Raw genomic sequence first — 12,567 nt, forward strand, 5'->3', positions numbered from 1 at the left:
AATGGGCGTCCATAGGTGTGACTACAGAGGTGTCCTGCTTCTTCAGCATGTCACTAATACTAGATGTTTTGTTGTGAATTTCAAATGTTAATAAAATATCGTTATCATGAGGTATTATTCTGCAATTATGATCTTGTAATTATGAGGGAATCTCTTGTTATTCTGAAATATTGTCTATTGGCTGTTACTTGTGCTAAAGCTTTCTGTGTTACAGAAATACTTAAAGGATACTTGGTTACAAGATATATGTCATAATTACAACATAATACATTGTCTTCATGACATATCTAATACTAACAAGATATGTTCTTGTAATATAGAGATGTTGATTTGTGGGGGGGGGGGCGTCTCAGTAACACACAACCTCACAGAGCTCTTTTTATGCACTTTATTTCAAAAGGCTATGAAAGAAGTAAGTTATACAGCGAAATATCAGTCTTTCCATTTCACATGTAAAAAACGTATTTGTAGAAAATCACAACAAAATATTAACATTTTGGTTCCATACTCTGTAATGTCGTCACATATAATGTAAGAGACAAATTAGCCATATAATTGATATATGATCAGATACATCAAGAAAATCCACTTTTTGTAGAAATTGATCCTCGTCAAAGACCTAGGTTTACAAAGAGTAAGTACTGTAAAACCAGTTTTACACAACACAACTACTCCGTTGAAGTCTACTATATCAACAATGGTATGATTTGAATAATATTTGAATGATCTTGGTCTCCTTATCTCATAAAGTGGGATTGCCATTGGAGAATGCTAAGGATTCTCTGACCTGCGGCTTGTTTTCCAACAGCAGTTTGGAAGTAGGAACAAAAACTGGCTTGTCAGGTAACTGTGTACATATAAACAGTGTACACTGGAGACAAAAATGTACATCTTTTTTTTTGAAGGACAATTATATTGCTAACGGCTAGGAAAGTGCTATAAAAGTGGAGTGTACGTTTGGTAAAACATATCTGGCTATGATTAAATACTGCCATTAATGGAATTAAACCAGATGCACACACATACACAAACACGCACATACGGCCACACACACAAACACCACATATGGGCTGTCAGAGATGTCCAGGCAGGCTGTTGATTTGGTCAGACAGTGTTGTGTGGATGACTGTGTGCAAAGTGTGGGGGTCCAACGTCAGGGCTGACACCTTCTCCTCTTCTCTCCTCCTTAGACATGCGGCCTTAGGGTTCAGGTTACGCTCTGGAGGGGACACAGCGCACAGGTTGATGCTGCTTTAGTCCATACAGCAGGTATCAAAATAATTACATTTTCCAGCACAACGGAATTGTTTCACACAAGTAGGCCACATATGGGTCTTTAAACCCCAGAGGCCTGTATGTAGGCCCATGCTTTAGTTATAAATTATTCACTCCCTTGACATATTATTCTCATGTTAGTTACCAAGTTACTTTCTTCAGGACAAGCTCGTTCGTCATATTCTCTACCCGAGAACAGATTTTATGTGGGTGGATATCTTTCAAATACAGGTTTAGATCAAGGCAGTAGTATAAATAAGACTGTACACCTACTCATTTATGCAATTGTCTCATCAGCCAATTATGTGGCAGCATTGCAGGGAATAAAATCTTGCAGAAAGGAATCCGCAACTTCAGGTAATGCTCACACCACCCAACAGAATGGAGAAAAAATGTGATCTCAGTGATTTTGAGTGTGGCATGATTGTTGGTGCCAGACAGGCTGATTTAAGTATTTCTTTAACTGCTAATCTACTGAGATTTTCAGCACCTCAGTCTCTAGAATGTACTAAGAGTGGTGTAATAAAGAAAAGGACATCCAGTAAACAGCAGTTCTGCAGACAGAAATGCCTTGTTGATGAAAGAGGTCAACAGAGAATGGTCAGGCTGGTTTGAGCTGACAGAAAAGCTACAGTAACTCAGATATCCACTGTACAATTATACCGAACAGAAAAGCATCTCAAAATGCACAACACATCCAACCATGAGGTGGGTGGGCTACAACAGCAGAAAAACATGTGGGGTTTCCCTTCTGTCAGCCAAGAACAGAAAGCTGAGGCTGCAATGGGCACAGGCTCACCCTTCCTTCATTACCCGTGTTGTAATGGCTACTTTCTAGAGCATGATAAGTCTAGTGGTGTTATTCAGATATTTATTTAAGACTATTATGTCTAATTATTTAATAATTACTAAATATTACTTGGTAACCTCTATGGAACTAATATGTAAGTTATGTAGTTATGAGAGTGAGGGCCCACATATAGATTAAGTGAGTAAACTGCTGATTCTGAGTGCAGGGAATGCTTACCCCGGACCTGCTGCTCTAGGTTGAGGATGACAGCGACGGCTTGGTGCAGAATGAGCAGTTTGGTCTGGGGTTTATCGCTCTTCAGATGCAGCTGGCACATGCGGCCCAGTTCTTTAAACGCCTCGTTGATGTCCCTCACACGCAGACGCTCGCGGGCGTTATTCGCCATCCTCCTGTCCCTTTCCCGCTCGGCCTTCTGCTCCGGAGACAGCTCTTCATCTTCATGGATGCTGCTGTAAACAAACACACATATCCAGGCAGACACGGATGTGCACACACACACACACACACACACACACACACACACACACACACAAACACACAAAGAAAAGATGTAAGTATAAGCTCAAATAACTGAATGTTGCACTTTTGTATGTGTCTTTTTTTACTTTTTTTACTCTATTAGCTCCTTTCCTGTTTTCCAGTCCTATTTCCTGTTTTATTGAGGTGTATGACATCAAGAAACAAAATAGATCACTGGAAATTTTAATTTCAAAATGTGTTTATAGGATAGTGGGACAGGCCTACGGACAGTGCTCAAAATGTTGGTTTTCAGCTTTTTCATTAACCTGTATATTTCTATTGTAGTTCCCTGTTGCCCTCTTGTGGCCAATTTGGGTATGTGGTTAGTATTTTTGAAAAGATTGGACCGTAATTAATGCAAAGCAACCATACTGCACACCTTAAAACAATGTACATACATTATCATAACACAGAACAGCTATATAGTTACAATATAGTTATAAAGCTGTAGGTGATGAAATGAAGATATCCTGCTGTTACGGGAGGACATCACCTGTTCCTGGTGGAAGGATCAACACTGTGCATTTCTGGCTCTCTGGTGTCACTCTCTGCATCAGAATGCATGCCATCAGACGAGGGGTGAGACAGACAGCTGGAATGAGAGGAGTGAGACGGGTGGGCAAGGTGCGCCTGGTGCAGTCTAAATTCTTCTCCGTCAGACGGCTCCACTTTCACCTCCAGAGGGCCGGGAGATAAGTTGGAGAGCAGCCCTGCAGCCAGAGCTGAGAGGGACAACTCTGATCAGTGAGCTGTTTTTATGATCAGTTATCAGTTAAAACAATGATGTTGACTTAATGAGCTATTCACATCTGACAGATTCAGACCTCTGAAACTGTCTTCATGGTTAGTCAGATCAGAAGAGGAAGGAGCAGCTGAAGAATGGATGGCCAAATGTGCAGCCTCACCTGGGTCAGCTGACACCTGTCAAGACACACAAGCAGAAACCATAACAGTTTATATCTGTCACATTGCCCACCCCTAGTCCTCTGGTCTCCTTCTTTTAGTCCCCTGTTTTCCTCTGCATATCTCATTTTTTGAACCATTTTATTCGCTAAATTAAACTTCAGCTCTCCAGACACATCTCTCATTCTAACTAAAATGTGAAGGCCATGCTGGTCTACGACAGTCAACCCCATGGTTATTTAAAAGTGGGCTGGTGTGAAAAATAAAATCCAAGGCCTGTCTGGAGAAATGACTGATGGATGCTGTTACGGTTATCATCTATATAATAAACTATTTTTGTCATTATTGTAGGGTCATGCAGAACATGTTTGCAGTGTTGATGATGTAAAATATTATAATATTTGTACCAATTAAAATAAAAATGCTGGAAATTAGCAGAAAAGGTTCATACACTCTTAGAAAAAAGGCTTGTGTATAGTAATGAAAAAGCAGTTTTAAAAGGTTCTGTGTGGAAGCATCTAGGTTTTCCCCCAATCTGAAGAACCTGTTGACTAGGCAAAGAGCCATTTAAGCATCCAAATGGTTGTTTGAGTTGTCGTAGTTCAATTTAGAACCACTGCCTTTGCTAAACCTTTGTAAACTATGTAAATATGTAGTGGTGGCTGTATCGTCGCCACTGGTTCAGAGAAAGTTGTTAAATATCTCTCTTAATCTCTTAGTCTTTTTCTCCCTGCTTTGATAATATCTGCTGGGCTTCTTGAACACCATAATGTTTTTTTAGTACTCTGCATAACAATAACACCTGCATTATAAACTTGAGTCATGAAAATGTTCTCAATCCAAAAGAACCTGATCATCAGTTCTCCAGTACATGGAAAATATGCAAGGTCATATAATTTTACCCACTGTACACAATGGCAAAACCCTTGTTACGCATATGTCTGTAACGTCAGTGCAGACTAGGGCAGTGTATTGGCAAAAACCTTGCGATACAATACGTAGCACTATACAGGTGTTACGATTCAATATATTGCGATACTGCAAATTTTTACATTAAAATTTAGGAAGAAAATCTGAGAATAAAAACACACTATGCAGTAAATCTGAGTCAAAAGAATTTTACTTTCTGTGCAATCAGAACAGCGGGATCAACATAGTACAACACTGCTATCTAGTGACACAAATGAACCACTGTCTGGTACCAATCTTTCCTTTTAAACTATTAATCAAAACCAATACTGTGTTTTTGAGAATTAATACAGTAATGAAAATCATAATATCATGTCACTTCTGTGTATCAGTATTTTTCACTCATAGCGTAGACAACAGTTAGTATAAGAGATAAGGAGGACTTACATCTGTTGGTAATCCATTTGTCACTAGTCCCGAGATGGGGTAGTTAGGCCTCATTGTGATTGATCCGTGTTGTGTCTGTCCAATTAGACAGCGTATGTCATTGGTCAAGGGGATATTTGTCCCACCCACTGCATGGTTTCGTAGAACATGAATGGCATCGTCTAGTCTGTCCAACCTGTCCTCAATCTGCAATGCAGAAAGCAGACATGGGAACTCTGAGTAAGGAAAAATGTGAAACCATCATGTTGTCTTTGGAAACTGCATTAATAAAATCCGGCTGAACATCCAACAGCAGGAGGAGTTAGATTAGTCAGAGTTCACAGCTAAAACAGATGTTACTGAGAGGACTTTACCAGAGACTGCAGGGAGTTATCGTAATTGGACGGCAGTGATGGCTGTCCAGCTAATCTGGGCCATTGGTTGGCTCCTGAAAAAAAAAAAAAAAGATGAATGAGATGGAATGATCATCGGCCTCTACTGACCATCTCAAAGAGTGATTCTCAGTGTCTGTGAGTTATCAATTATAGTTATAATTCTACACAAAAGTATCCTGTAGGAGTTATGACCTGCAATATTAAAAAATAAAGGAGCTTCAAATGGTTCATTGAGTGATGCCATAGAAGAACCACATTTGGTTCCAGAGAGACCATGTATGTGGAAATACATGTAGAGATGAGTCAGAAAAACCTTTACATTGGTAAAGAATGCTTACATAAAGTGATGGTTCTTCAGACTCTCACTCTCTATCACAAACATGGTTCTTTATGGAATGTGGTTCTTCTATGGCATTGCTCAGAGAACGATTTGAAGTTCTTTATTTCTTAAGAATGTGCTATAGAAATACAGTGAATAGCATGTACCGTGCACACTACAGTTCTAAGAGGTGTCATTAGCAATTCCTGGCCAGTTACGCTAATGTTAAAAGGAAAGGAAACGCTGTTTGATCTCCTCAATGCATTTTACCTGCTGAGACTGTAGAAGCAGCAAGAGGTGATGGAGATCTCCCCGGAGTGGAGGAACTGGATGGAAAACTGCTACTGGTGTGATCAGGGGAATAAATCTAACACAGAGCGAGAGACAGAGAGAAGGGTGTTTAAAGAGAAGCAGGGATGGGATTTCAGTGACAGCGCATGCATCATTTTAAAAGCACAACTTGTCATCTATAGGAAACCCTTTTCTCAACACCTCAGGGTCTTAGGTGAAAATGTAGTGAAGTAAATTACATCATCAATCCTGATCCCTTTTACTACCCAGGATTTACAGTCCCTCATAACACATGAGCCAGAAAGAAAAAAAAATCACATACAGTAAATTGCCACTGTCGTGCAAAAACCTCATACATCCAAAACAGTCATTTGATAAGAGAAGGAGGTCAATATAATTTTTATAAAGCATTTCTATTGGTCCATTCATCATGAAAAATTTAAACAATATACACAACTGCCAGATCAAAGTTTACCTATATGTAAATTTGACAAGCATTAATTTACCCAAAAATGAAACATCATTACTATGGTGATCAAGGCATCCTATATCCTTAAGTGTACGTGAAACTGGCTGTTGTAATAAGTGAGTTCTTACAGAAGCCAGGGCTTTCCCAAGGGCGTCTCCAGTGTGTGATCCTCCAACATGGTTCCCCTGACCACCTGAAAGCATTCACATAGATAATTCAGGACTATATCTACAAATATCAATATATCCACAATATCCCAGTCAATTTGAGCTGTAATCACGATGACTATACACAATTACTTACCCATGCATCTGTCTGTGGCACTGGGTGCTACAGTATGGGGTGCAGGCACAAAAAGTGCAGCACTGCCGCTGCCTCTATGAAATGTAGACATTGGTGGAAGACGCTTGCTGGCTTCAGGTACTGCAGAATTTGATAGGATGTTCTGAGGAAAACAAACACTGACTTTTAGTATTGAATATGAGAGTTTATTTAAATATAATGAAATAATTAACTTGTAGGTGAATATTGTAAGAAAACAATTCAGACTCTGAAATATAAGCTAAATCAGTCTTGGAGGGAGAACAGCACTGTCAGTGTTTACTGTTTTTGAGGCCTATACAGCCTTGAAGATTTCTCATTGTGCATCATCACGTTTCTTCCTTTGAATTGGCACAGTTTCTAAGTAATGTTGATTTTTGAACATCTATACTATCTCAAGACACACACATCTGCACTCTGAAGTAACATCCTACCAGACGCTCATGTGTTGGAAGGTTGCAGTAGTTCCCAGGCGGTGATTGGCTAGATGGTGATGATCCCAGCATGCCTCCATGGCCTGATGGGCTGATCCCACTGGATGAGCTCCAGGGGTCTGTGGAGCTGTTTGGCCCATCTGAAAGAAAATGACAAAATAAACTAATAAAAACAAGATCTGAGTATGGTTTCCTTCCTGCTTTCTTTTCTCTTTTATTTCTTCAGACCTTTCCCTAAGATTAACAACTGAGTGGGAATTATTGCATGGCATATAAAAAGCACAATTCAGGCAAAGGAAAATAGATGGAGCAATAATGGAAGGTGTAACTTGCTAATGGCACTTCTTTTCCCTGCAGTTACACAATTTAATTTGCAATTCAAAGCAAATGTCAAGCTGCATCACTGTCAAATCCGGAGTGTATATAGTCTTTGGCGAAGGCCTAAAGTAGTCCACTACTGCGTATTGGCTTTGGCAGAAGTCAAAAGTGTGGCAAAGAACTCCAAAGCTCATGAGAGCACTTCTAAAGCGCAGTTAATACCAGGAATTCAATTCACAGTGCTTTCCTTTGTGACTTTCAAAATGATTTTCGGTTTGGCTGTAAATGCCTGACTTTCTTTTCAAAATGTGAACCAACCAGGCTTCCCAAGCAGCTGAGAAAACATAGTCTGTGCATGTGTGTGTGTGTGTGTGTGTGTGTACGCTTTTCTGTACCCCCACCCCTGCCCCAAAGAAGTCCTTGAAACAGCAGTGGAGTAAATTCTGTAGAGGATATCTTATTTCATTCCCCCTCCCAAGGGACTGTGGTGTCCTTGAGAGTAAAACACTTTCCAACAACAGAAATCATCTACACTACACACACACACACACACACATGCACAATTCACACACAGTGTTCACACACAATAGTAGTCCCTGGTCGACTAAAAAGATTTCGAGTAGAAAATTGACAGAACACATTGTTGAAGCATACAAAAGATAGACTTACCAAACACTGTGTTTGTGAAGTTTGTGTTGGGGAGTTTGAATGATGAGTAGGAAGCAGACTCCCTTTTCAGCTCCTCTGGATTTGGAGATGGAGAGTACACCTGCCATATAAAGAACAAAAAACACATTGAAACAAATGCCCATTCACTCGCTAATCTCACACACTTTTAGAGCGTCATGCATTTGAATCGACTTGTACTTAAGTTGGAATTTCACATTAACAAAATATATTTCACCAACACAACTGACTCACTTTTGTCAATTTATTTATTGACCTATTAAACTTTCATGATGATATCATGCTTAGAATTCATGGTTGTCCGGTAAAGAGGCCTGCAGCTTTGCACCCTGTGTCCATATGTATTGCTCTTTTATTTAATACATATGTCAGCTATATATTACAGTCATTAACATGGATTTCATGTGGTTATCTTAATTAATTTCACACACACACACACACACTTTAAGCCTCCTCTCAGCCTGCTATGCACCTGCTTTGTGCTTTGATCTCACTTCCCTCCCTTCTCCCCCTGCCTCTCTCTCTCTCCTTCTCCCTCCCACTGCAGGAAATGACCACAGGCCTCCTTGGACCACATCAATGGCACGTGCATCGCCTGGGCAACGGCCTTCTGGAATCAGACTCCCACAAGAACGGCTGAGGATTCCGCTTGCCCCATTCACAGACACATGACCCAGAAAGCGCAGCGCTGACCTTGATTGGCTCCTCTCCCAAAAGGATTGGGCCGCGTCAGCCGCAGCCATGCTCTAACCTACGGTGTGCAGCATATGGTGCAGGATCAAGCCAATTGCCCCCAGTCAGTAGTGGCTGGCTAGGCGACCCGTTAATAATCTTAACAACCCTCAGCATGACCTCTCTCACCTGCCGGGGTCATCACGGAAGTGTTGTGGCCAAGAAAGAGAAGAGATCTCTCTCTCTCTGTCTCCCTGTCTCTCTGTCTCTCTCTTTCTGTCTCTCTGCTTGACTCTATGACCCAGACTTCATTAGATATCAAAGAACTCAGTAAGATGAAGATCAAAGAAGTCTCTTCGTTCAAGCAGCGGGGCTACTTACAGCCATGACGTTGAGCAAGTATGTGCCCGAGCCAGTAAAAACACTGCCACAGAAACCAAAGCAGCAAGGCACTGTGCAGGAATGTATCTGCAAATGTCTCATGGCATACAAAAGGCTGGATTCAATGAAACACGTTTCATCAAAGCTCACTGACTGGCTGGCCTGAAGATTTTCGGCCTAGCCCAAATCAGCCCCACACATGTGCAACTCATTTTTCCCCCCTTGCTCTGTGTCATCCATGCCCGTCTGGAGGCACTTACCATGTGTGCAGATCAAAGAGGGGGCTGTGCACTGTTGTAATGGGGTGGAGAGCATGGGGGGAAGAAAACATCTGCCAGAGTTCAGCCACATACCATCCAGGGCATTTCACCTCACGGCAAAAAAATATCCCACTCGTTACTACAGCTGGGCTCGGACTTCTAAGATACACAGGATAGGCTGCTTTCGGACTTCTAAAGTTAAGCCCCAAAAGCCAACGGCGGGCAAGAAGAACCATGAAAGTAGTAGGTACACTGTGCCAGAGGCTCTAAACAAACTTTGAACTACTGCAGAGATGAGCAGCACTCTTCCAGAGAATTGCTTGAGTTATACAAAGAGGATGGAGCATGTTAGGGATGTACACAATCACTGACATGCACTGGCCTGGTTTTAGAGGCATTATGCATTGAATTACTGAATCATTTTCACATGCACAAAATCTATGATGACATCAGCTAGGTTATTGATTATTGTATGATAAGTGATAGATAACAGGAATCATGAGCATATTTTCTTAGTGTACTAAACAGTATTATGCATGAATGTTTGTTTGAATAAAACAAACACTCATGCAAAATATTCATGGAATATAGCTGCCAATGTTATACGTATGTTATACAGACTGTTATATATCTTACATATCTTATTAATATATGTGGTAGCTTGTGCATGACTAGTATTGGTTGTATTATTGTACATATGTATATACATCCTGAATATTGCAAAAGATCCTGTGTGCAAACCTACTATTTTACAGCCGACGCATGGAAGGGGAAGTCTCCCAATTCATCGTTTTGCAGTTGCCATACACCTCTATAAAGGGGTCCTTCAAAAATGAAAGGGAGTGGTTCTAAACAGAACCCTGACAACCTAAAGAACCAGTTAAATGCTGCAAAGAACACCTATTTTCACTATAATACAGTACCCATTTATGCTCAGAGTGTAACTTTACATTAGTAATTGAGTTGCTGGCTGAGCCTGGACCTGCATTAACTGCTGCTATCTATTATATGTACTGCTTCTGACAGACAGTTGAAAGAAGACTACAATCACATCAGTATTAATATCACATTTGTATTACACAGGCATACCTGACATTTGTACATCCTAAACACTGCTAGGTCCAATTTAATTTACAGCAGACACATAAAGAAATGCCACAACTCACCCCTTTCCCATTGCCATAGTGATACACCAGAGAGTTGCTGGCTGACCCTGGGCCAGGAAATGCACAAAACATGACTGCTGCTGCAAAATCCCTTCAGTGCCTTTAGGTGTCCTTTGCTCAGTAAACTTCCCAAAACTCCTCTCTCACTCAGATCAGATTCAGCCTCAGATGCTTAGAGGTCTTCTCTCTTCACAGCCCTTCTCATCTGACTTTACACCTACTCCCACACTGCTAATGCAAAGTAAGACCGAACCACTGCGAGAGGCGCATGAGGGGGTGGCTACTGAGGCTGGGACAAACCATGTGAGACAGGATGGAGGGGGGGGAGGGGGGGTGCAAGTAGAATCTCCTTTTGATCAGATTTTGTACTGAACTCAGCTGCCCAGAGTGAAATGATGTTAGTGTTTGTTCATAGAAAACACCACAGGTTGTTGAGGAGGGGGGTCAACTGGTTCTTTGTTCAAATTGCTTTATAATTAAAATGTTAAAATGAGAAGAAAGTGATAGATGTGATTGACCAGAATGGATTAATGAGAAATGAGCAGTTCTAGAGAAAATGTTGATTCAGAATTGTTCACAGCGAAGGCAATAGGCACCAGATCAATGCTTCTAAAAGAACTGCCTTGGGCCTAAGACATATATAAAATATTTCAACCTAAATTAATTACGTCATGAGTTAGCAAGTACTTCAACTGGTTTAAATCAACTCAAATAAATATTCTGAGTAAAAATCTTTGAGTAAAAAATCAAGATCAAGAAGACCCCAACCACACAGTCATCAAAAACACATACTATATTAACGCTAGGTCGGGCCTCCCTTTGCTCTCAAAACAGCCACAATTCTTTGTGGCATGGACTCAAGATGTTGGAAGCATTCTTTTCATATTGGGGGTCAATGGTAACATGATTGCATGACACAGTGAATCCCAAAAGGTGTTCTATTGGATGCATTCAGATGCTGTGGTTGGCAAAGCAATTGAAGAACACTGAACTCATGTGAGATGTGTTTTGGTGAGTCTGTGCCCACTGCAGCCTCAGCTCTCTGTTCTTGGCTGACAGAAGAGGAACATAATGTCTTCTGCTGTTGTGGCTGAAGGTTTGACATATTGGATTCTGCATTCAGAGATACTTTTCTGCTAATCACAGTTGTACAGACTGGTTATTTCAGTCAGCTCAAACAAGCCTCCCCATTCACTGTTGACCTTTCTCATCAACAAGGCGTTTCTGTCTGCAGAACTGAGGCTCACTGGATGTTTTTTGACATAATTCTGAGTAAACTCTAGACACTGTTCTTCAGAAAATTCCAGGAGATCAGCAGTTGTAGAAATACCTGCGTGCCAGGCTCAAAATCACTGAGATCAAAAAATGAAAGGGAGTGGTTCTAAACAGAACCCTGACAACCTAAAGAACCAGTTAAATGCTGCAAAGAACACCTATTTTCACTATAATACAGTACCCATTTATGCTCACTGAGATCATATTTTTTCTCCATACTGATGTGAACATTACCTGAATCTGCTGACTCGTATCTGCGTGATTTTATGATTTTATGTGTTTCTAATAAAGTGCTTGGTGAGTGTGCATGAAAAAGCACTGCTTTAAGCTCTCGGCACAACGTACACACACGCTTATGTTTACAAGACCACACAGTACGAGTCAGGAAGACCTACCTTGCAAGTTAAACATGTATGGCTCAAAGGCCCAATGACAAATACAGCATAATGTAGTTGAAAGGGAGTTCCTGCATACTTCAGGCCTGCAAACTGCCTTTATTCTTAAAAGACAAATCAGAGAGGCGTTTTCACTCTAATTTATTTTTAAGCCACTAAGTGGTGTCCTGTTTTGTCTTCTGACCTACTTCCTCTGTAGACTCCGACTCAGACGGCTTCAGGTAAACTAGCACGTGTTGTGTGATGAGTCTGAGAGGGTGGGAGAGCAGAAGTTATTTTTATTCCACTGCTCTGTCTGGGTCTCGGCTGTGGTGCTTTTTCCTCATTACCTCTTGTGGACT

The 12,567-nt window shown here is 40.9% G+C and overlaps 1 protein-coding gene across 4 annotated transcripts; it reads right to left on the reverse strand.

Moving 5' to 3' along the window:
• Positions 1–374: 374 nt before the first annotated feature.
• On the reverse strand, positions 375–10,740 carry LOC140549971 (transcription factor 12-like). Of its 4 annotated transcripts, XM_072673761.1 has the most exons (13): positions 10,557–10,623; positions 10,136–10,214; positions 8,060–8,159; positions 7,073–7,212; positions 6,621–6,762; positions 6,446–6,510; positions 5,828–5,924; positions 5,218–5,291; positions 4,865–5,050; positions 3,430–3,526; positions 3,099–3,327; positions 2,303–2,535; positions 375–1,219 (listed from the first exon to the last, which is right to left on the reverse strand). In XM_072673761.1, the coding sequence occupies exons 4-13, from the start codon at positions 7,142–7,144 to the stop codon at positions 1,074–1,076; spliced, it is 1,341 nt and encodes a 446-aa protein (XP_072529862.1). In that variant the 5' UTR covers positions 7,145–7,212; positions 8,060–8,159; positions 10,136–10,214; positions 10,557–10,623; the 3' UTR covers positions 375–1,073. The 4 variants fall into 4 exon arrangements, with proteins under 4 accessions (XP_072529862.1, XP_072529860.1, XP_072529859.1 ...); XM_072673759.1 differs by lacking the exon at positions 10,136–10,214 and having other exon boundaries at positions 2,303–2,532; positions 10,557–10,740; XM_072673758.1 differs by lacking the exon at positions 10,136–10,214 and having other exon boundaries at positions 10,557–10,740.
• Between the last annotated feature and the right edge of the window lie 1,827 nt (positions 10,741–12,567).

This window comes from Salminus brasiliensis, chromosome 2, assembly GCF_030463535.1.
Source record: "Salminus brasiliensis chromosome 2, fSalBra1.hap2, whole genome shotgun sequence".
Classification (NCBI taxonomy): Eukaryota; Metazoa; Chordata; class Actinopteri; order Characiformes; family Bryconidae; genus Salminus; species Salminus brasiliensis.